We start from the raw sequence: 24,272 nt of genomic DNA on the forward strand, positions 1-24,272 counted from the left end.
GTTCCGGAGCGGTGAACAACAAGAGATAAGATACACACAAGATAGAGAATGAAGCGTGATATTAAAATTATTCTTTGAAAACAGAGTACCAATAAAAAACGAGGCTGGTCAACCAAGGAAGGCTTCCTGGAAAAGAGCTGTTTTCAGGAGACGCTGAAAACAACACAGTTTGGGGCCTGCCTGCCCTCCAGAGGCAGGGAGTTCCACAGGACAGGAGCCACCACACTGAAGGCTCTTCTCCGGGTGGACTCTGATCCGGCAATAGGTCCATGTGGAACTACCAAGAGAATGCCCTCTGATGACCTTAGTGATCGGGCAGGTTGGTAAGGGAGAAGGCACTCTCTCAGGTATCCTGGTCCCAAATTGTTTAGGGCTTTGTACACTAGTAGCAAACTCGTAAACCTGGCCTGGCAGCAAATAGGCAGCCAGTGCAATTACTTTAGCAAAGGAATTGCGTGCCGAAAAGGGGCAGCTCCTGATAACAGCCGAGCTACTGCATTCTGCACTAACTCCACCTTCCGGAGCAGCCTTAAGGGCAGCCCCACATAGAGCACATTGTAGTAATTCAGTGTTGAGGTTACTAGCGCCTGTACCAGTGTGGCCAAGCTACCCCTGTCCAGGAGAGGCTGTAGCTGGCGAACCAGCTGAGGCTGGTAAAAGGCACCCCGAGCTGCCACAGCCACTTGGGCCTCCAGTGACAGTGATGGATCTAGGAGGAACCCCAGGTTACGAATGTGGTCTTTTAGAGGGAGTGCAACCCCATCCAGAACTGGCAATGAGCCTATCTCCCGGATCTGGGAACCACTCACCCTCAGGGCTTCCGTCCTGCCAGGATTCAGTTTGTTTATTGGCCCTCATCCAGTCCATTACTGCACTTAGGCACTGATCCAGGACTTGCACAGCCTCACCTGATTCAGTTGTCACAGGGAGACAGAGCTGTGTGTCATCAGCCTACTGATGGCACCTGGCTCCACATCCCCTAATGACCGCTCCCAGTGGCTTCATATAGATGTTAAACAAATTTGAGGACAAGATGGTACCCTACAGAATCCCATAGCTCAATTGCCAAGGGACTGAGGAAAAGTCACCCAATTTTACTCTCTGAAATAGGCCCTGCAGGTGGGACCGGAACCATTGTATCACAGTGGCTTCAGTGCCCATCCCATGGAGTCGATCCAGGAGGATATCATGGTCAATCGTATCAAAAGCTATGAGAGATCAAGCAGAATTAGCAGGATTGCATTCCCTCTGTTCTTCTCTCGATAAAGGTAATCCATCAGGGCGACCAAGGCTGATTCAGTTCTATAACCAGGTCAAAACCAAGACTGGAATGGGTTTAGATAGAATCCTCCAAACGTTCCTGCAGTTGTACCGCCACTACCCTCTCCAGTACCTTCCCTACGAAATGGGTATTTGCAACTGGGCGGTAGTCTAAAACCATTGGGTCCTGAGCGGGCTTCTTCAGGAGTGGTCGTACTAGTGGCTCCTTAAGGACAGCAGGGACCACCCCTTCCCGAAGGGAAGCATTCACCACACCTTGGACTCACCTGGTTATACCCCCTTGGCTAGATTTTATTAGCCAGGAGGGGCAAGGATTGAGAGGGCACGCCGTTGGCTGCATTGCTGCAAGCATCTTGTCCACATCAGCAGATCACAGCAACTGAAATTGATCCCATAAAATCAGGCAGATGGTGGCATCAGACACCTTGACTGGAACTGCACTAAAAACAGCATCAAACTTGTTGCGAAGACAAGCGATTTTGTCTTCAAAGTGCGATGCAAAAAGTTCACAGTGGGTCCTTGAGGGGACCAGGGTCCAATTTGTTGGAGAGAGTGTTAACTCTCAGACCACCCAAAAGAGCTCCACAGGACTACTTAGAGTAGATCCATTGAAATGAATGGGACCTAATACTAACATAGGATACAACCCTATGCCAACTTGCCTGGGAGTAAGTCTTACTGAACACAATGGACTTACTTCTGAGTAGACATGTATAGATGTGTTGTAAGTGTTGACTGGTTGGGTTTTTGTTTGTTTAATGACAGTTGCAAAGTTGCACTGCAGAGAAACACATGTACACATGGGTGGCCAGATGTAAAAGAGGACAGGGCTTTTGCACCTTTAATAGTTGTGTATAAGAGGGAATTTATACCTGCTGAAATTCACTCTTCGACACAACTATTAAAGGTGCAGGAGCCCTGTCCTGTTTTTTACCTGCCCACCCTAGCACACATACATACCATTTGGAGAATGCTAATCTGCAGGAGGAGTTGCAAAAATAAAGTGGGAAATAATAACCACCCAATAAAATTATGTAAGTGTTGTGATTAGGGTCAGAGAGGAATGAGTGCCCAAAGTATAAAGGTTGGATCCCAAAGAGGCTGAGAAACATCCGTCTGTCAATGCATTGTTAAAAGCTCCCTACTTATTTTTTGTTTTTTAAAAAATATCTTAATTTACAATAAATAGGATACAAAAACAAAGAAAGTAGTATATATACATAGCATGTCTAAATTCCTTAATTTATTATGTTTATTCCTTAAACAAATACTAGTGTGACCATACCTTTTTCAGTATATCATTTAAAACCTCCATATTGATAATTCACTATACAAAAATGTACTAAACTTCCAGATCTGATTGTAAAGACACCTACATAAAGGTTATAACAAAAGAAAGGGGTTACCATGAATTGCACTGTGTTTTGAATTCCAAAAACATCTGAAAGGTTCTTAATCCTCAGATAAGTATATTTGAATAAAAACAGCCCCAGGTATTTTCAGCATCACATCAAAACAACATCCTAGTATTATTTATTGTATTTCAGAAAATTTCTATATAGCTTTTCATTTTTTAAAGAAATCCCAAAGTGGTTCACAAAGTAAAATCATGATAAAATACAACAAAACCAAACAATAAAAGAGTCTTAAAATGATAACATATCTCATTAAAATAAGCCAGGGTAGCTAGCAATGCCAATAATTTGGAAATGCCCGGACAAACAGATATGTCTTTAGTTGTTGCCAAAAACACTCCACACTATGAGCCAACCTGATCTTGATGGAGAGGTAGTTCCATATGATGGTCATCACAATGGAGAAGGCTCTCCTCTTCCTCCTCCTCCTCGCTATGACTCGGTGATCATCAGCAGGCTGTGGTACAGTAAGCAAGGCCAGAATGTAAAAACCAGGGTGCATATACTGGAGGAGCTGGTCTCTTAGATAACCTGGTCCTGAGCTGTTTAGGCCCTTGAAAACCAAATTTAACACTTGGAATGGGGCTTGGTAGCTAATTGGCAGCCAGTGCAGAACTTTTACACAGGAGTCATATGTGCACAGTAGAAAACCGCATTCCGCACTAGCTGCAGCTTCTGAACCAATCTCAAGGGCAGCCCCACATAAAGTGCATGACAGTAGTCCAGTTTTGAGGTTACCAATGCATGGGTCACTGTGGCCAGGCTCTCCCTGGTCAGGAATGGTCACAGCTGTCTTACCAGTTGCCACCTGCCTAATGTCAGAAGGCAAGGGCATCTCTAGAAGGGCCTTTGACAATGATATTAATGCACTAGTAAGCCAAACGACTGTGTTCACACATACTGCTAAACTATGGTTTTGTATTATGAGCACAAGTTTCAGCCTTGCACGCTCCCCTTTCTCTCCTTCCTCCCAGAGACAGCTGGTGGGGCAGAGGGCAGGGCAGCTAACAGTAGGTGGAGCCAGGGGTAACAGTAAGGAACTAGTGCACAAAATGATTCCTTTTAACCCCCTCCCGTTATGGGACACCTGTATGGGAAGTTGGCCTTTGCCCCCAACAGCCATTGTTCCCCCATCGAGGAATCAGCCCTTCCTTTGAGCCCTCTGTCAGCTGCTACCCCCAAGATAAGGTTGGGGGGGTCATTAAGGGAGGGGGATAGGGTAGCTGTGGAGGGGTAGGGGTGCAAGCAGAATTGAGGAATGGTCTGTGTCTGCCTTGATTCTGATTACAACAGTTCAAGCAGAGGTACTTGCATAGTTGAACATTGCATTGCAACTCTTATTTATTTCAGAAAATTATTATGATTTTCATTTTTAAAAAAATCCTAAACTCTTAACTATGACTAAGCAAAGCTTATGTGTGCACCATGACTCTAGTGCATCCAAACCTAAAGATCAAACTGTGTTTTGTGATTCTAGTTTGTGGCAAATTGTGGTTTGAATGCACCATAGTTTGCCATGTTTGAACTCCATGTCCAAGTATGGTTTGTCATAAATCAGTGTAGAGATGTGCAAGGGGGGTGGGGCGGGGGGAGAGAGGAAGAGAGGGTGGAGAGTGCAACCCCAAAGCTTGTTACTGCTTGAGCAGTGTAATGCCAGACCATGGTTTAGTGTTATGTCCAAATACAGCCACTCTGCCAGACTGCTGTTTAAGTCAGAGGAGCAGGACCAATTAAATGTGATAAAATGTAGTTCCATTCTCAGTGGAGAAACGACAATCTCTTCTATTCCACATTGCTTGAGAAAAATGTTCTTATGGGTAATGGACCTGTTGTCAGGTCACAGCAACTAGGGACAAAACCTTCTCAGATGTTAGTTTGGAATATTGTTTCATTTTAATTGAGTATGTTGAAGTACTTAATACGCTTTATGAGACAAGCAAGAAGAATTAATTTCAATATGTTTGACAGCTTTAAATATGAAATTTGCACTCAAGCATTAAGAACCCTACTTATTGTCTGCTTTTGCTGAAAGCACTGTCATTAATACCTGCGTGTATTGCTTTGCTCAAATTCTACTAAAATAAGGAGTTTTAAACGACTGAAAAGATTTTGCTAGAACCTGGGAAGTCCTAGTGAGGAAAGGCTAGATTACTTCATATCCGCCCTCTTGCTTTTTTACTTTCTTGTAGGTATGTGGTGTTTTCCAGTTTCTGTCAGAGGTGTCATGCAACCGTGCTGTACTGTGTCAACGCAAGCCTAAATCTAGATTTTTGGATTGATTTACATTCATCACTCTCTGAGTGGCTCAAGGAACCCTCCAGCTTGGGGTGGGGAAGGGGAGGTTGGGTGTAACTCAGTATGAAAGTAAACTCTTTGTGTTTACTTGTAAGGCAGGGCTCGCTGATCTGTAGGTGGCTCATTACATTTACCGATGGAGGTACCTGGAATAGTCTGCTTTATTACTAGATCTGGTTAGAATAATATTTAGATAAAAGAATTATGTGACAAAATATGTATGGATACATATGTAACATACAGTGCACCCCACTTGTATTTTATTGCCCTGTCCAGAGACTCCTGTTTGCAGGAGCTTCAATGCAAACGTGGAGTTCCTGCTTGTGTTAGGGACAGCCAACTAGCAACATTCATATGGCTGGCATAGAGTACAGATCCTTGAGGAATGTGCTCTTTGTGAATTCCTCTGCAAATGTCTGCACCTCTTAGACGAATGTACAAATCAGAACTTAGCTATCCAACAGGTTTCATACTTTTTCCAAACCTTGTGATGCAGTTCTTGCCAGTTTAAATTTATCAAAAGATGCATTTAAATAGATATTTTGAGATAAAATGCACATTTAAATATGTATTTTGAAATTACGATTTGTTTAGATTGCAGATTAATGCAGGAATGGAAAAGAAGTCTGGGGATAAACATGCAAAAGTGACATGGACTGGAAATAGTCAGGTTCATCCATCCCCAGCATACAGCTGCTTTTCCTGCTGCAATCAGTGGGGAAGCCCGTGGGTGATGGAAGTTCTGTGTCTGCGTCAGACCTCCTGTGGTGCTTTAAATTACTATGTGTTGCTGCAGTTTAGCACATAGTCAAGTATGATTAGCTCCCATGGGTTTCAGCATAACCTAAACACTCACAGTTGTATACTGGATCACGGCCTACTGTCGTTGTTTGCATATTTTTACACTCACCCCACTTTTCTGAGCCTTGAGAAGTTTCATGGGTGAAAGTCTCTTTACTCAGCTGCTGAATAGTTGTTTGAGAATGATGCTACTTGGAAGTCTTGGGGAGCCAAATAGACAGCCTAGCTGGAAGTAATAGTCACTGCAGAACACAAGATCCAGGCTAGCTGAGAATGATTTGCCTCCTCACAAGTACTGAGGGAACTCTGGGTCAGGCAGTAAACCTTTACTTTATTGAGGCCAATGGCCATGCTGGCTGGAGATGATGGGGGTTGTAGCCCAATACATCTGAAGGGCACCAGGTTGGGGAGGACTGCTGTAATCAAAGGATCGCTATTGCTCCAGGATACTTACTGTACTTCCCTGGGGATCCAGTCTCCTCTTCTTCTCTGAGGCATTCCTGGGTGTATGGCTACAATAACATCTGTAAAGGAAGGAGGGTCACTTACATGGATAAAGGAACTACAACTACACAGGTGGATCCCATATGCATGGCATACAGGTCTACCTCTGGAATGCTATTCCTGGGAAGTACTGTGGCTGTTGCTTGCAGCAGGCAGAAAATGCTGTTTGCACCAATTCAGCTGGATCCAGAAGAGTGCAGTGTATGCTTATCTTGCATACTTATACAATGAATACACATGGCAGTCATTACTCTTGTTCCTGTGTAGTCCTCCTTAAAATCCTCATAATGCTCAACATCCATTTGTTACTATGGGAATGACTGGTGTAAGGAAGTTATAATAACCTGACTTTTAGTAGCTCTGCATACACTCATGACAAATACGATTTCAGACCGTTTTATTCTTGGGTACATGGACTACTTTTGCATGGGGGTCTCAAACGCTGAGACAGATTGCAGATCTGTGGCTTGGCTCTTGTGCTCACGTAGCCTTGTTCTTTTGAATATTTCAACCTTTTTCAGCAAAGGGCTTATACATGCTTTGCCACCAGTTCAGCAGCTGGCGTGAGAAGGAATTGTATGCTTTAAGCTGGAGTGTTTTCATGCAGCAGTGACTAATTCAAAACCTCTTCCTTTGAATAAATTGTTTCTGAGCCAAGTGAGTGTGTGGGAACTGGCCAGTTGGTTATATAATTGGAGAGACAAGCTAGCCCGCAGCACGTGAACGCCAGTGTTTAGAAATAAGAGAAGATAGAGTTAAGAGGATAATACTTTTTGGTACTGTTCTGTACTGTACTGCACTGGGACCAGTGCTTTCAACTTGTTCATAAATGATCTGGAATTAGGAATGAGCAGTGAGGCAGCCAAGTTTGCCGATGACACCAAATTATTTAGGGTTGTTAAAACAAAAAGGGATTGCGAAGAACACGTCTCTTTTTTGTTTTTATGTGGTTAAGATCTGGCTGAAGTTCATGTCTTAAGGAATAAAACACCAAATTTTACAGACTCCTGAGTGACTTCCGTGTTCTTCAGTATAATGGCCTCTGCAACAATTTTTTGTTGCAAACATTTTATGAAAGAATGGGAGGCAATACTGTCAGTTGCAAAGCTTTGAAAATGATAAATTAAAGGCAATGGTTGAGTAAGTGAGTACAGTAATAATCTAGCTTTCTTGTTGTCTGCTCTGGAATAATGTTGCGCTCGTGGATATCTGCCTACATTGTTTGCTAGATCACAGCAAAGCCTAGTTTCACTATGATAGCCTTTGAGCACTTTTGTGCCCCTCCCCTCCCCTCCAGCCACCCCTTTTGAGCTCATGAGAGGCCACAATCCAAGAGGGGAGCTCAGACTCTAATTTCATGCAAGGATGGCAGACCCTTTTGTTTAAACCTAGGTCCACCCCAGTCATGCATGGAACGGTTGTAGGGGCTGATTTTAAGAGCAAAAGGAGCATGGAGTGTGGGCGAAGGGAGCTGAAACCACTCTTCTGCTTTTGCTCACCTCTCTGGAGCCTCTCCCCTACAGGCACTTATCTTCCCACTGGGCTCACTTCTGGTATCAGAGCCAGGATGAGGAGGAAAGGAATTTTAATATTGGACTAGGAGGTAAGCTGCAGCAGGGAGTGTTCAGTTCCCCTCAGCCACACACTCCTCTTGCTCTTAAAATTATGATTGCGGCAGACCCAGGTTTAAACCTGTGTGATTGCCACTATTATGTGTAGCCTGAACTTAAAACTTCCATTTTTATCAATGGTGCCAATGCACCTTTATAAGAATCTATGTTTCCAGAAATAGAGGAATATGGGTCTGTTTAGATTATTCCTTTTGAGCAGCAGGATAAGTAGGGATATGTAAATATAATGTACCAACTGCACGCGCAAATTCAGAAGTAAATGATGACTAAAAATTGTACATGACACAACCAAAACTTGTTTAGTTCAGTTTATTTGTATATGACATTTCCAAAGTGAACTGTTCCCAAAGTTCATAACAAACAACAACTTATTGGCAAAATAATTTGCTAATGTTACAAAACTATTTTTGTAACATGGCACAAAATGTTACAAAGCATACAATGTTACAAAGCTATGAACAAATTCAAATAAAACAAAAGTAACAATTCAGTAAACATAAATTCAGTTTTACAATTAAGTGATCTAGCCTTCATACATAACAAGTACAAAGCAAAAGCGAAATTAACAAGATAAAAGAAAGCTGCTAACCCAGCCCTCACTGCTAGTGCTGGTCTTACTGCACTCTGAGGGACCACAGCGGCTTGTCTTAAGTACAGTTCATAGATCTTAGGGGTGCTGGTAGCAGCAAGAGAAATGCGCCTGATCTCATCTGATCTCGTATGCTAAGCAGGGTCAGCCCTGGTTAGTACTTGGATGGGAGACCGCCTGGGAATCAGTCTTCCTGCATTGAGCAGGGGGTTGGACTCAATAGTCTTGTAGGCCCCTTCCAACCCTACGATTCTATGATTTCTATGCTTGCAATGATGGTAAATCCTTTCCCCCAGCCTCCCAGAAATTCCAGCTGCTAGGGTTGGTCTTACTGCACCTAGGCACATTTATGGTCCATTGATTTTAGCAGAAGAACTAAAGATGTGTAACTCTCATTCAAATTAATGGTACTTAAAAGTGTTCAACTTTGACTGGATTGTGCCCAGTCAACATTATCTGTTGTATTTTTTTTTTTTTTTGCATCTGCAATAACTAGATAACTATTAGCTGTAATTTATGTATTTGATGAGGGGGTCATGTTTTTAAATGTTGGTTGTACCTTTTACTGTACTGTGATCATTTGACAGCAAAACAAAAACTCAGTATATCTGTTAATAACTAAAATGTGTCTTGTTCTTGCTCTGTTACCATAGTACAACAGAGTTTGGATCCCAGATACTGAAGAGGTTTGGCAATCTGCTGAAATTACAACAAACTATAAGACTGGTGACCACATACTTCACCTACAACTAGAAGATGGCATGGTGAGGGGGAAAAGTTGAAGTTATTAACAGGTCTGGGATAATACTTACAGACACAAGTATGTGTACTTCTGCTGCACCTCCGCTGGTTCTCTTGCACTGGCGGATCCAAAATTACCCCCAGGAAACAAGAGCCAGTGCTCTTTTCTGGAATGGAGCAGATCAGCAGAGCTTTGATGCACGTTTCTGGATGGTTCTGAAACCATGATTTCTCATTACACTGGTGGTCGGTTCCCCTAGTGGCTGGGCAGCATAGGATACTGCCCATTGAAGCACAGAGTTTCTCTACATTAAGGAAAAATGCTACAAATTACTGGGGTCTCATCTTCCAGAGTGTTTGCGGGTTTACAATGGGCACAATACACATGCTCCCCCCTTGATTTTCCTGGTCCCTTTTGGGCATGTTCCATACATTTCATTTATTCAGCCAGTAGATGTCACCGCAAGATTTCTAAAATATCGTGCGATTCTTGAATTACACCATCCCTTTGATGCGGTTTTTAGCGGGGGGGGGGTGGTTACTGCATTTTCAGCAGTTTTTAAAATGGCGGAATAAACCTAAAAAACGAGAGAGGCACCGTAGCTTGACGAAGTCATGAAAAGGACCTGCAAACTTCCACGACTGAACAATCACGAGTGCACGATAAATGTCTCATGTAAAAACGCCCATGGACATTGAAATGTTTGATTATCTATCTTGTCTGGTGTTGTGTCTGATAGACTCCTGCCGAAGTCTCACTAAGGGGGTAATATGTTTCTGGGCTCTATCACTGTATGCAGGTGGAGGACTTTCGGTAGAAAGTGCATGGAAATCTAATGAGTGTTTGCTTATGTGGCCTTTGAGTAGAGTCGTTGCTGGTGTGGAAGGGCAAGTTTGGCATCTTAAAGTATTTATTTATTTATTTATTGCATTTATACCCCGCCTTTCTCCCTCTCGCAAGGAACTCAAGGCGGCTTACATTATCCTCCTCCTCACCGTTGTATCCTCACAACAACAACCCTGTGAGGTGGGTAGGGCTGAGAGTCTGTGACTGGCCCAAAGTCACCCAGTGAGCTTCCATGGCCAAGTGGGGACTAGAACCCGGATCTCCCAGCTCCCAGTCCGTCACTCTCACCACTACACTACACTGGCTCCAGTGTATCCACACATTCGAACAGGGGCATGTCAGGGTGGACAATGAGCCCATAGAATCCCAGAGTAGTTCTGATTCTGAGGAAGAGCAGTCGCTCCTGGGAGAGGAGCGCACTCCTCTTTCCCAGGACCAACAGCTAACGGAGATTCCTCCCACCAGCATTCCTAGTTTAGTTAGCAGTCCAAGGAGTGACCAAGCACAGATAGCAGACTTGGTGGATGTGCGATGCAGACGCAGAGAGCGGCACCAGATGGAGGGCGCGGAAAGGAGGCAAGGTGCCAGGTTGGCGCGCAAACAACGGCTGCGCCCAGAGGTTCCAAGGGAAAAGGGGAGGGACTCTCCCTAGTCCTTAAGTTCAGGGGTCTGCCAGTAATTCCCTTTCAAACGGGGACCAACTGTTCCAACTTAGGGCATAGGTACTGTGCTGCTCAGATCTAGTTGCAATCGGTATAGTTGTTAAGTTGTAAAAGAAGAATAAAGCTTTGAAAGGAATTCCTTTGTCTGTGTCTGGACTTGGCTACTGGTTTAGACAGAGAGAGACCTCCAAGGAGCCCTTGACAGGGCACTTAATTTTCAAGGAAGCAATCACCACCTGGTACTAGATGAAACACATTACATGGGTTTTGATGAAAGACTTGCCTGTGCTGCAGCAGAACCATTGCAGCGTTGCCCTGGGCTTGGAGAGCTGAAGGAAAGCACGTTCTGGCTTCTGCTGCCAGCCAGTGCACCAAGTCCACTGGGGGGTTGCGCTCCTTGCCTCCGTGGAAGAACTTCATGAGAAGGGGAGGACCAGTCTGGTGTCTCCATCCATTGGCCAGAGAAGGAACAGTTACAAGGAGGGTTGCTCCCCCTCTGCTTGCCAGAAAGAACATTCTGCTCCCACTGCCTGTCACCATGGGACTGTAGGATCGAAGGAAAGCATGCTCTGGCCTGGCCCCATCCGTGTGCCCGCGGACTAAGAGCTGCTGGGTTGGGAGCGTGCACTTTGTTTTGTATTGCCACCTGTTGCTTGAAAGCCGCCTTGAGTAGGGATGGAATGGATTTTGTTAAATCCGTTCCGTCTGTGTTTTGGGGACTGTCGGGTGACTTCTTTTCTGTCATCCACTCATTGACGGAATTGGATTTTTTAAGGAATGTATGAGAATTTCATTTCATTTGCGCAAAAGTAAAACAGCAGTCCACAGGTCCACGGAATCAGTGCAGCTCAGAAAAAGCCAGTCTGCTGTGGAATCTGCAGGTTGGATTCATAGAAATTCGAACTCATTTGAGTCAGCTGCAGATTTCTCCATCATCCCTAGCCTTGAGAATTATTTGATTGAAAGGCAGTGTATACATCTTCAAAATAAATAAATATTGTGTATTTTAATTTTCTTTTTCCTCTGCTAACAGGAATTAGATTATCCAGTTGATCCCAGTGCTTTGCCTCCTTTGCGAAATCCAGACATACTTGTTGGTGAAAATGATCTCACAGCACTTAGTTATCTTCATGAGCCTGCGGTCCTACACAATCTCAAAGTTCGCTTTGTGGAGTCCAAGCTGATTTATACTTACAGTGGTAAACAAAAGTTCACACTCTGCATTAATGATCTACAAAGCATGTATGATACATCTCTTATTCCTATATGGTTTATCATCCCACAGGAATAATTTTAGTTGCAATAAACCCCTACAAACAGCTGCCGATATACGGAGATGCAATTATCCATGCCTACAGTGGTCAGAATATGGGGGATATGGATCCACACATATTTGCTGTGGCAGAAGAAGCTTACAAGCAAATGGCAAGGTACACCAGGTTCCACTTTAAAAAACGTGTGGCTTTTCTTTGCAAAATGTCAGCACCTGCCTGACCCTCTCAAAAGCTTTGCAAGGATGCAGGAATGTTCTTCAGAAATCAGTCAAGTGATAAAAGAAGCAGCTTTGTTGATTCCCGAAGGAGCTCTAGTCACTAAACTACATTTCCTAGGATATTTTGGGGAAAACCATGACCGTTAAAACTGCTATAACATTGATATGACCTTGTATCATTTTATACCACTGTAGATACAGTCTAATATAGCAGTCAACACATCACAATTGCAATATTATTGCATTTTTAAAAAGTGGATCTATATAGAGACATGGATGATTTTTTAAACCTTTTTCCTGAAAAATAATCTTATTTGAGTAACATATTATCTTCTTTCTTTAGGAACAACAAGAATCAATCTATTATTGTCAGTGGAGAATCAGGAGCTGGAAAAACAGTTTCTGCTAGATATGCTATGAGATACTTTGCTACAGTCAGTAGGTCTAGCAGCAATGCGCAAGTAGAGGATAAAGTGCTGGCATCCAATCCGATAACAGAGGTAAATTATGGATGGCTCTGTGAAGGGATGACGTTGTGTACTAATTTACTGAATCATCAAATTCTAACATGCTGAGCACCTGTAGTTGAAATTACAACACTTTGCCTTCTGACTTGGAAGGCTGTTCTTAAATATTTAGAATAGTTTACAGTTCTTCAGCATTGCAAATGTGTTTTGTTTTGTTTGACTGAACACCAAGTATAAACTGTACAAGTCTGGTGCGTAAATTGCAAAAAGTTGTTCTCATGTTGTCACAATTGACTCTTTTCAGTGTCAAATGTTTATAAAATTTATTTCCTATCTTAGCGGTTGCAGTAATGTTTCCTATTGCGGGCATGAATAAGTAACTGTAGGCAGTATAACACCATGAGCTACTGTGGAAAAGAAAAGTTTAGGATCAGGCATAATGGTTGCTGCAGCAAAGCAGGATCACAGTTGACACTGCTGCATTAACACTGCAAACCAGCAAAAGGGAAACTAACAGTGGTAGGGGACTTAGCCAGCATGTAAGGAACCTTGTAGAAATTGGGGGTGATTCTCCAGCTTGTGCCAGTTCATGTGTTTTCTTCCCTGCCCCCTCACCTTTCCCTGCAAGGAGAATTGAACAAGAATGTTTAATCTTGGAGGCACAGGGATAGACAGGGCTCCCCTATGTCTTATTTAAAACTGATTAAAGTAGCTTAATTTTGTGGGATAAATAAAGAAGCCGAACATCTGAAATTGATCCATTTTCAAGTGGATCCATTCTGAATGGGTGAGGCTTCTGGGCCCTAGTGCCCTCCAGATTATGTAATAAGAAACTCCCCAGCAGGTCTCACCAACATCTTTGCCCCTCCCTACCTGAATAAGGCCCTCTACCACCATCTTACTTCACATTACTTATTGGAAAGGGGCAGCAAATAAGGTCCTATCCAGGCCAGAAGCTGCACAGAGAGGCCTTGCATGTTCCCATACATGCACATCCAGCCATCATGGGAACTTTTAAAACGCTGAGTCTTCAAACAGGTTTGGGCACCATAATACAGCATCTAGCTTACACAGATGGATAGCTGGAATTTGGCTACATTTGAAAACAACACCTCCCTGAATCATTGTTTTGTAAATCCACATACGTAACTAAATTGAAATGATTCCCCATTTTATAGGCTGTTGGCAATGCTAAAACCACACGCAATGACAATAGCAGTCGCTTCGGAAAATACACAGAAATCAGTTTTGATAAGAGATACCAGATCATTGGTGCAAATATGAGAACATACCTGCTTGAGAAATCCAGAGTGGTCTTTCAGGTTAGTAAAATTCAGTAGTGAAATTATAGGGTATCTTTATTTATTTTCGACAGATCATGTTCCGCATATTAATCTCCCTGTTAGTCTATCCTGTCTTATTTAAATTCCTGCAGTTCAGTAGACAATAGGATTCCTCAAACTCTTCAAATGCTGGAGAAGCAAATTCTTGTGCTGTTTAATTTCCAGGTTTGTGTCAGACACAGTTCAAGCAAGGTACCTCAATGTGAGCTACTGACCCAACAGAAGACTGAGGGCTTATATACTTGCTGACCATGGTTCACCTGTGGCTGCTGGGTCTGTTTTTTCAGCAGATATAGCTGGGTCTTCTTACTCACAAATAGACCCTTGCTCCTCAGTGGACCTTTGCTCCTGAATAAAGCCTGGGTGAAAAGGTCTTCTACCAGCCAAGTGGGCACTCCGATGACAACTCTGAGCATCCCACCTGGTCCATTGCTGCTAGTGCTCTGGAGGGATGAGGGAGGAGAGTCAGGAACCCCAGCAGGGCTGGGCTCAAAGGAGTTATTTGGGACCTCAGGCAAGGCTTACCTGCAACAGGACTCCTCAGGTTGCCCCATGTCTTCTGTGGGAGTGAGGTGTGGCGAGGGACTGAAATCCTCCTCCAAAGAGATTTCCCCTAGTCTTGGGTCGCCCAGAAGCCTGACAGATACTGGGTAAAAGAAAAGGTAACTTTCAGTTAAATAAAATAAATAAGCTATTTCCGCATGTTGGTTTCCAGAAAAGAATTTAGAGAAATGACTTCTGGGTTTCTGTGTGCAATTTTGCAATTAGTACTCCCCAGAGGCATTATTATACTACTTGCCAGCTCTTGTTAGTTTTTAACTGAGGCAGTTATTAAAGCAACAGTTCTGGCAAAGCACACAGTATTCTGCAAGTCTGGAGAGGAAGCACAATTAGATCCATTGCTGTCAGACAGCCTGCTGAGCTACAGAGTTTAGCATTAGGCTAAAACTGTTGCATTGAATTTTACAAGTTGTTGTTATATGTAGGATCTCATCTTCCCAGAACTGTAATCAGCATTCTACCTCCAGTGCCAGTTCTTCAGTCAGTCATGTAGCTTGGTGAGCAATGCCCGGTAAGGTGATGGGTTTCCTTTCTCCAGTGATACGTGTCATAGCTCACATGAAGCTAGTCATACTGTTGTCATGTCAGTGAAATGGCCAAGTGGCCCAGAAGTGTCTGTTGTCTGTTCCTATATTTTAAAATTGTTTTTGTCTTCATAATTTTTCCCCCTTTTGTTGACAGTCAGAGAATGAAAGAAATTACCATATATTTTATCAATTGTGTGCATCAGCTCAGAGACCAGAATTTAAACACCTTAAGCTGGGTATGTCTCAAAACATTAGTCTTTTTCATCTTTTCATTGCTCTGTTTTAACACTTTGATATACAGTCTTTTAGGCAGGGTCATCTCCTTTCCTTTTTAGTGACGTCTTATGGTGTAGTACAAATCATAAAGTGTTTTCATATGGTCGAAATCTGTACCAGATCTGCCAAGTTCCAGTAGGGTAATACCTTATTAGGACCAACCAAAGTGTTACAAAGTCATAACCAAGCTTTGGAGTTATCTAGAACTCGTTCTCAAATGGAGTGGGGTTGTGGGGAGAAAAAATTGGGTATCTTGACCCACAGTCAACTCAAAACTCCTAATCCCTTAATGGTAGTCACCACCACCTCCTCAAAAACACTGGGATGGTAACATCATGCCCCAGCCTCCCCCTGACACCCCCTTTTTAACATCTGGCCTGATGAAGAATTCTGGAGAACTCAAAAGCTTGCTCATAATTTTGGTAACACCATTATTAGGACCAAACAAAATGTTATGAAGTGGCTTCTGTGGTTTTTTTTCCTTCCTTCTAATGGGCCAACACAGCTACCTAGTATTTCAGATCTGTCGAGAGATCCCAATATACAAAAAAGCAACTGGGTGATAAAAAAGGTTCCCTCTGCAAAGTTCTGGAAGTACAGTCAACACAAAAGCATGATCATGTAGTTACAGGTGCATATTATAAAGTTAACTTTTACCTGCAAAAGCTCATATATTTGTTAATCTTTATAAGGTATCATAGGAATCTTATTTTCACCTAGCTGAAGTATTTGGTCACTGATGGCTCACTAGCAGTAGATTCTCATCTTAATATTCAGTGGATACTGTTAACATGTTTTGCTTTTAATCTGCAGCAAGTGCTGAAGAATTTAATTACACTAACATGGGTGGAAACATTGTGATTGAAGGAGTGGATGACAGCACCAGCATGATGGAGACACAGAAGACATTCTCCCTGCTAGGTAAGGTTTGCCCTTAATAAACTAGCAAAATTACACTGGTTGTGAAATCTGCTGGGATCATAGGGCAAAATCCAGTGCTGCCCATCTGCAAGCAGAGCTGGCTGCCAATTCTGGCCAGCCCCACCATGTCCGGTCCGCAAGTGGCCACTACCACTCGCAGAACGACAATTTAGTGCTTCCAGAGGCAACCCCCCCAAATGAGAAAAAATGTTCATTTTTGGAAGGGGGGTGGGTTGGTGGAGTTCCCTTATGCGAGCTCCATTGACCTGCCTCCTTCCAGAAACAAGTGTTTCTGTTCATTTCGGCTTGCCTCCAGAAGCACCATTCTGCAAGTAGTAGGCGCCACTTGCAAACCGGAAGTGGCGGGGCTGGCCGCATGTGCAAGGTCAGGTTTAGATTCTGCCCTTACTTCTGAAAATAACTAGTCGCCAGAAGTCGTGTACCTAATTTGCTTGTTATGCTAATGGTTGTGCCCTTTGTTTCAGTGTGGCTTGGAAACTCCATCTGCCTTTCAATACTTTATTTAGGCTGCAGTCCTATGCACACTTACCTAGGCTGAATCTACACATAGCAGTTATACCATTATCATAACTATTGGTGCCCATTCGTGTCATGTTATGATAATGGTATAACTGCTATGTGTAGATTCAGCCATAGAATAAGTCCCACTGAACTCAGTGGAGCTTACTTCTAAGTAGACGTGTACAGGACTACACAGCTAGGGTAGAACTACTTATAATGCTAATGTTGGGGTGGAGGAGATCCTTTGCAGATGAGAATCTATGTTTCCCACACCAGCCAATTCCCCATTGAAGGTCCACCCTAGCTGTTCTTTTCCCAGCTGGGTAAGCACCACCCCACCCTGCCTGACAATTATCCCTGCAAATGCACTTCCATGCCCCTGCATTCACATTAGGAAAATTGAGTTTGGTGGTATAATGAACATGTATTTCCACTCTGATATAACTTCACAGCTGGCATCAAAGGTAGGCATGGTTGGGCACCTGCTGAGAGCCCACTCTCCAGCAGGGGCCCACTCACAAGAACCCCCTGGAGCTGCTCCTCCTCTTCACCATTGCACCCTGCTTGTTCACCTGCCTTTTGCTCAGCGCCAGACAGTGGCGGTGATGAGAAGGAGGAGCAGGAGATGCCATTGCCTACTTGCTCATTGACTCTCTGCCTGTCAAGCAAGCAAGTGGTAGCAGTGATGAGGAAGAGGAGCAGCAGCAGCAGCAGCTGGTGACAACGGGAGTAAGAAAGTAGACATACCGAGGGAGGGGGCCCATTGAGAGTGTTTTGCCTAAGGGCCCTCAAAAACCTGGAGCCGGCACTGTATAATTCTGCAGAGCCTGCCCTGCTATTAGGCAGAGTGAAGTGGCTGCTTCAGGCTGCAGATGCTTGGAGGCAGCAGCATGGTGTTGGAGGAAAGAACTGTGTGCCAAGCAGCCTGACCTGGGCCCCCTAACTGAGCTTGCTGCCTTCAGGTGCGGTGGAGGATGCTGTTAAAGAAACAGCCCCGTCAGCTTTTTCACATGTGATGGCAGAGGGCAGCATCTTGTTCTCCTCCTCGAGCTGCAAAATGTCTTGGATGGGGCTTGTGATCCTGAAAACCATTTTAAATGGGAGCCTGATAGGCTGTTATGCTAGCATGTCATGTAGGAAAGGGGAAAATAGGAAGCTGTCTTCGGCTTAAGAAGTCAACAAATAGTCTCAGTGGAATGTTTTTGGGGTTTTTGTTGTACTATTTATTTAAATATTTATACTCTACCTTTTTATGTCAAAAATACCCCCCCTCACACACACACACTTCTCAAGTTAAGCCTTGCATTACAGAAAAGGTGGTGTTCTGGCTCCACCCATTCTTCTAGAATTGCCTATCACACAGTTTTGCAACATCAAAGGCCTGCTTTTCTCCCCATGCTTGAGAGCTTAATGTGGAAAGGAGATTTGTTTATTTGTTTTCCTTTCAGGGCTTAAGGAAGATTTCCAGATGGATGTTTTTAAAATACTGGCAGCTATTCTGCATTTAGGCAATGTCCAGATAACTTCTGTCAGTGATGAAAGATCTTCTGTTAGCGTAAGAATTACCAGCAAAATATTTTGTGACTTGATTTTCCTTGGCAAACAATAGCAAGTCATTGTCATGCTTTCCCCCAGACTCTATTAAGCAATGGTATTTACTTTGTAAATTCAGCAAGAAATAGTGTACTTTATTCTTACTGCCCATTGAGTTCTTCTAGGACACAATCCTGTTAGGCAATACAGTTATTCTTCATTAACTACATTACATCCTGCCCTTTCTTCAAAGAGCTCAGAGTAGCATTTTAACCTCACAGCAACCCTGTGGGGTAGGTTTGCTTTACATGGCTCAGTGGGGGGTTGAACCTGGTTTTTTCATAGCCATTCTAGCCATTGCACCACACTGATTTCTCAGTGGGGAGCAAAATGCCCTGTGCAGATTCTCAGAGGCGTTTGCATCTCTGTGATGACCTTGCATATTTCCAGGGTGGGTGCTCACACTGCAAATACTTTATGGGAGTGAGACCACTAATTCCAGGTTTCAGTCCTAGTAAAACGTGAAACCTCTTTCTTCAATCCAGTGATGTACTTTGTTCCAGTGAATTAGAACTGTGGTTATTGCTAGACTCTTCCCCTGTTTCTCCCCCTTTTTGCCCCCCCGCTTCCATCCCATTTAGGTTTCCCCCCTCCCGTCTTCATGTCATCCTGTATTTAAAGAATAAAGGTTTCATGTCTTTAAGTAAAATCATTAAGCAAAAATTGGATAAATAAAGTTACGTAGGAGTGTGTGTGTGTGTGTGTGTTATATATATGTATGTATGTATGTATGTATGGTGTTTCCTGCATGTCACTTACAATTAAAACACCTAATGATTATTGGTTTCTTCCTTGTTCTTCAAAGCTGGATGATAAGCATCTTAATATATTTTGTGAACTACTGGATTTAGAAAGTGACAAAATGGCACAATGGCTGTGCCACAGAAAAATTATCACTACCTCGGAGACTGTAGTAAAACCAATGACAAAACTTCAAGCTCTAAATGCGCGTGATGCTTTGGCAAAAAAGATCTACTCTCATCTTTTTGATTTCATTGTGGAACGAATTAACAAGGCATTGAAGTTTTCTGGTAAACAGCACACTTTTATTGGTGTTTTAGACATCTACGGGTAAGAGTGCACATTTATTTAAAGCTCTGACTTACCTCAGCAAACGATTAGAATGTGCCTTCTGTCTAATCTTGCAGCACGGAGCAATGAGATGCTAGAATAATTAGTTCGGAGGACTAATTTCAGGGTGCAAATATTTTATACAGCTGGAAACATACCTTTTCATTGAAACTGCATAGATCTTTTGAGAAGTACCCTTGGATTTGGACACTTGCAGGATGTTTTCAGTTGGGTTTTAATTTTATGTACCTTTTAGGTGGGTGAAAGTATTTGGGGAGGTCAGCATATTCTTGCAGATCTTTTGCGTAATCTGTCCAGTGAAAAAATTATAATGGAAAAAGAAAGGCTGTTGAGCAGATGTGCTGCGCTTTCGATGAATGGCTAAAATAAGTGCCCCATTTGCTCCAAACCAAATCTGTCCCATCACATGGCCTGAAACATTAAGGACATGTCTGCATTATCAGTTCATTCACTCAACAAATACATGTTTTTCTCATTGTTTTCTCTGTCTATTATTTATTTATTTGGTGCCATCCATTTACATGACACTTTACAAATAATGGGAAGACAGGTCCCTGCCTCAAGAGGCTTACAGTGCAGAAATAGGAACATAGGAAACTGCCTTATACTGAGTCAATCTATCCCAGTATTTTCGACACTGACTGGCAGCGGTTTGCCAAGGTTTCAGACAGGAGTTTTCCCCAGGTTTACCTGGAGAAACTGGATTGAACAAGGGACTTTCTGCATGCAAAGCAGGAGCTCTCCCACTGAGCTGTGACCCTTCTCCAAACAAGGGATACAAAGGAGACACAGAGGAGGGGGAGAGAAATGGAGGCAGAGGTAAACAGTGGAAGAACAGGTGATTATTTCAGTTACACATACTTAGGTTTAGTTACATTAGGATGTTGGATCTACATGTCCTCCTTCAAAATTGCACTTCCATTGCAGAAATACCATATTTCCTCTGCATTTAACCCACAGTACTTTGTACCTGACAAAATCCAGCATTCTTCCCAAACAGCATGTTCAGTACTAATGTGGTACTGAAATGTTGTAGGCCTCTATTGGGTACTGATTGTGACATGTTTCCTGCTCTGGTCATCATAACCCATGACAGAACTCCCCTTCTCCAGTATTTGCACCATTATGCAAATCCTTCAAAGTATTTAACACTGGTTCTATTTTAATTCCTTGGAGGCTGAGTGCTCCCCATCACCTGTGCAGATTTTATATGAAGCGCAAACAGCTCACACTGTCTCTTCCCCCCACCCACAATCTATTATGTGTGGATAGATTATGGCACTAGTGTAATTGTAAATGGACTTGTGTTGGGCTAAAAAGGGATTGGGGCACACCTTGATCATGAAGCAAGACATAAGAACTTAAGAACCGTGCTGGATCAGACCAAGAGTCCATCTAGTCCATCATTCTGTTCACAAAGTTGCAACCAGCTGCCCACGGGAAACCCACAAGCAGGACATGAGCACCCTCCCGCCCATGTTCCACAGCAACTGGTGTACACTGGCATACTGCCTCTGAAGATAGAGGCAGTATGCCTATGTACAAGACCCAAAGTCTAAGGAGATACTTCACTGACTACTTAATTTGATAGAGGACAGCATAAGGATATTGCTGATATTGCCTTATATGTTTAGCAAGTGATTCCCCCCACCCCTGCCGCCCACCAAATGTTTTCCTGCCTTGACAGCCAAAACAAAAACTGGAAATGAATAAGATCACATAAAAATCTAATGATTAAATTTCCAACAATTTATTTCAGATTTGAAACTTTTGATATGAATAGCTTTGAACAGTTTTGCATCAATTATGCCAATGAAAAGCTACAGCAGCAATTCAACCTGGTATGACATTTTTTATGGATGTTATTAATTTGGTTTAAATTTGTGTTGTCATTCTTGGAAAAAAGAACTTTTTAAACTTCTATCCCATTTTTGCTAAGCTCATTTTCTTACCTTTTTAGTAGGGCTTAAAAAATTCCAGGTGCCCAAGTGCCTAGGCAACTAAAAGCAGGTAGAAATGTAAAATGTATTCCCCTCTCTGAGCAGGGATGAGGCTAGAAACGTTATGCTGTGTCCAAAACATTTAGTGCTGGTTCCTTGGAATAGGAAATTCTGTTCCAGCCATCTTCTGATATTCTACATCCCAAATATGTAACACACCCTCTATATCTGAACACCTATTTTAATATCGCAATATGACCTAGCTTGGTGCTCTTGAGCTGGTATGGAGTTTCTACCCAAGCAGTTTTCAGTACATCTGAATAATTGGGTTGGATTGAGATTTAGTTATACTTAAAGAAGACCCATTAATACTGATGGGACTTAAGTTAGGCATGATGAACATAAATGCCTTTGAGTTCAATGGGTCTAGTGTAGGTATGACTAAATCTGGATCCAACCCATTGTCTGTGATAGAGAAGGCCTGATAAAGTATGTGTAATGGAAGCATGATGTTTCCACCTCTTTCAAGCCAAGTGAATTGAAGGTGGTAGAGAAATAGTTTTGTTAAATTTGAGCCAAGGATGAAAAAAGTACGGTATGGTGATTTTGAGATAGCAGGCAGGCATCATGGGCAGAGATGGGGGAAGCATGCAGCAGAGATAGTGGGAGGAGTGAGTGGAATGCTTGGCCATGCACATATTACACCGGTGTTAAAGCAGCTGCACTGGCTACCTATTAGCTACCTAGCCAAGTACAAGGTCTTGCTATTGGCATATACAGCCCAGAACAGCTTGGGATCACGTTACCTGGCAGATTGCCTTCCTCAGTACAGACTTGTGTGATCATTAAGATAATCGGAGGAAGCCTTGTTGGTTGTACCACAACCTGCCAATTGCCATCTCGCAGCAACCGGGACACGGGTCTTCTCTGTAGTGATGCCCAACTTGTGGAATGACCTCTCCCCTGGTATTTGGGAGGCACCAACTGCAGCATCCCCTTCATGGATCACTCCTTGTTGTGGAAAAGGGGCTTGCGTAACTCCGTGAAGCCATAAGCTATGCCATGCAGGGCCACCCAAGACAGACAGGTCATGGCAGAGAGTTCTGACAAAATGTGGTCCACTGGAGAAGGAAATGGCAACCCACTCCAGTATTCTTGCCAAGAAAACCCCATGGAACGTATCACAAGGCTAAAAGAGATGACGCCGTAAGATGAGCCCCTCAGGTCGGAAGGTGTCCAATATACTACTGGGGAAGAGCAGAGGGAATTTCCAAGTAGCGCCAGAAAGAGTGAAGCGGCTGGGCCAAAGCCGAAAGGACACTCAGCTGTGGATGTGTCTGGTGGTGAAAAGAAAATCCGATGCTGTAAAGAACAATATTGTTAAGGAACCTGGAATGTAAGATCAATGAATCAAGGTAAGCTGGAGGTGGTCAGACATGAGATGGCAAGATTGAACATCGACATCTTGGGAATCAGCGAACTAAAATGGACAGGCATGGGCGAATTTCATTCAGGTGACCATTATATATACTACTGTGGGCAAGAATCACTTAGAAGAAATGGAGTAGCACTCATAGTCAGTAAAAGGGTGGGAAAAGCAGTACTGGGGTACAATCTCAAAAACGATAGAATGATCTCAGTACAAATCCAAGGCAAACCATTCAACATCACAGTATTTCAAGTCTGTGCCCCAACCACTGAGTCCGAAGAAGCTGAGGTTGATTGGTTCTATGAAGACCTACAACACCTTCTAGAACTAACACCAAAAAAAGATGTCCTCTTCATCATAGGGGATTGGAATGCTAAAGTAGGAAGTCAAGAAATCACTGGGATAACAGGCAAGCATGGCCTTGGTGTACAAAATGAAGCAAGACAAAGGCTCATAGAGTTTTGCCAAGAGAACACGCTGATCATAGCAGACACTCTTTTCCAACAGCACAAGAGGTGACTCTACACATGGACATCACCAGATGGTCAATATCAAAATCAGATTGATTATGTCCTAAGCCAAAGATGGAGAAGCTCCATACAGTCAGTAAAAACAAGACCTGGAGCTGACTGTGGCTCAGATCGTGAGCTGCTTCTTGAAAAATTTCGGCTGAAATTGAAGAACGTAGGGAAAACCACTAAGCCATTCAGGTATGACCTAAATCATATCCCTTATGACTATACAGTGGAGGTGAGGAATAGATTTAAGGGATTAGACCTGATAGACAGAGTGCCTGAGGAACTATGGACAGAGGTCTGTAACATTGTTCAGGAGGCAGCAACGAAATCCATCCCAAAGAAAAAGAAATGCAAGAAAGCAAAGTGGCTGTCTGACGAGGCTTTACAAGTAGCTGAGGAAAGAAGGGAAGCGAAAAACAAGGGAGAAAGGGGAAGATATATCCAACTGAATGCAGAGTTCCAGAGAATAGCAAGGAGAGACAAGAAGGCCTTCTTAAATGAACAATGCAAAGAAATCGAGGAAAGCAATAGAATGGGAAAGACTAGAGATCTCTTCAAGAAAATTGGAGATCGCAAGGGAACGTTTTGTGCAAAGACGGGCATGATAAAGGACAAAGAAGGCAGGGACCTAACAGAAGCAGAGGAGATTAAGAAGAGGTGGCAAGAATACACAGAAGAACTATATAGGAAAGATCTGAATGTCCCTGATAGCCATGATCACTGAACTTGAGCCAGACATCCTCGAGAGTGAAGTCAAGTGGGCCTTAGGAAGCATTAGTAACAACAAAGCTAGCGGAGATGACAGTCTTCCAGCTGAGCTATTTA

General features: G+C 43.1%; 1 protein-coding gene across 1 annotated transcript in view; it reads left to right on the forward strand.

Moving 5' to 3' along the window:
• The window catches only part of MYO5C (myosin VC), a 75,405-nt gene that overhangs the window by 1,451 nt on the left and 49,682 nt on the right, over nucleotides 1-24,272 (forward strand). The window contains exons 2-11 of the mRNA XM_084817073.1: nucleotides 9,170-9,280; nucleotides 11,800-11,965; nucleotides 12,052-12,196; nucleotides 12,602-12,758; nucleotides 13,904-14,047; nucleotides 15,311-15,392; nucleotides 16,246-16,353; nucleotides 18,324-18,430; nucleotides 19,274-19,539; nucleotides 21,320-21,401. Of these exons, the coding sequence (XP_084673199.1) occupies nucleotides 9,170-9,280; nucleotides 11,800-11,965; nucleotides 12,052-12,196; nucleotides 12,602-12,758; nucleotides 13,904-14,047; nucleotides 15,311-15,392; nucleotides 16,246-16,353; nucleotides 18,324-18,430; nucleotides 19,274-19,539; nucleotides 21,320-21,401 (1,368 nt within the window). The remainder of the gene's footprint in view (nucleotides 1-9,169; nucleotides 9,281-11,799; nucleotides 11,966-12,051; nucleotides 12,197-12,601; nucleotides 12,759-13,903; nucleotides 14,048-15,310; nucleotides 15,393-16,245; nucleotides 16,354-18,323; nucleotides 18,431-19,273; nucleotides 19,540-21,319; nucleotides 21,402-24,272) is intronic.

The sequence above is a fragment of the Heloderma suspectum genome, chromosome 11, assembly GCF_057233095.1.
Source record: "Heloderma suspectum isolate Gila_16-S chromosome 11, 16-S_ref, whole genome shotgun sequence".
Taxonomy (NCBI): Eukaryota; Metazoa; Chordata; class Lepidosauria; order Squamata; family Helodermatidae; genus Heloderma; species Heloderma suspectum.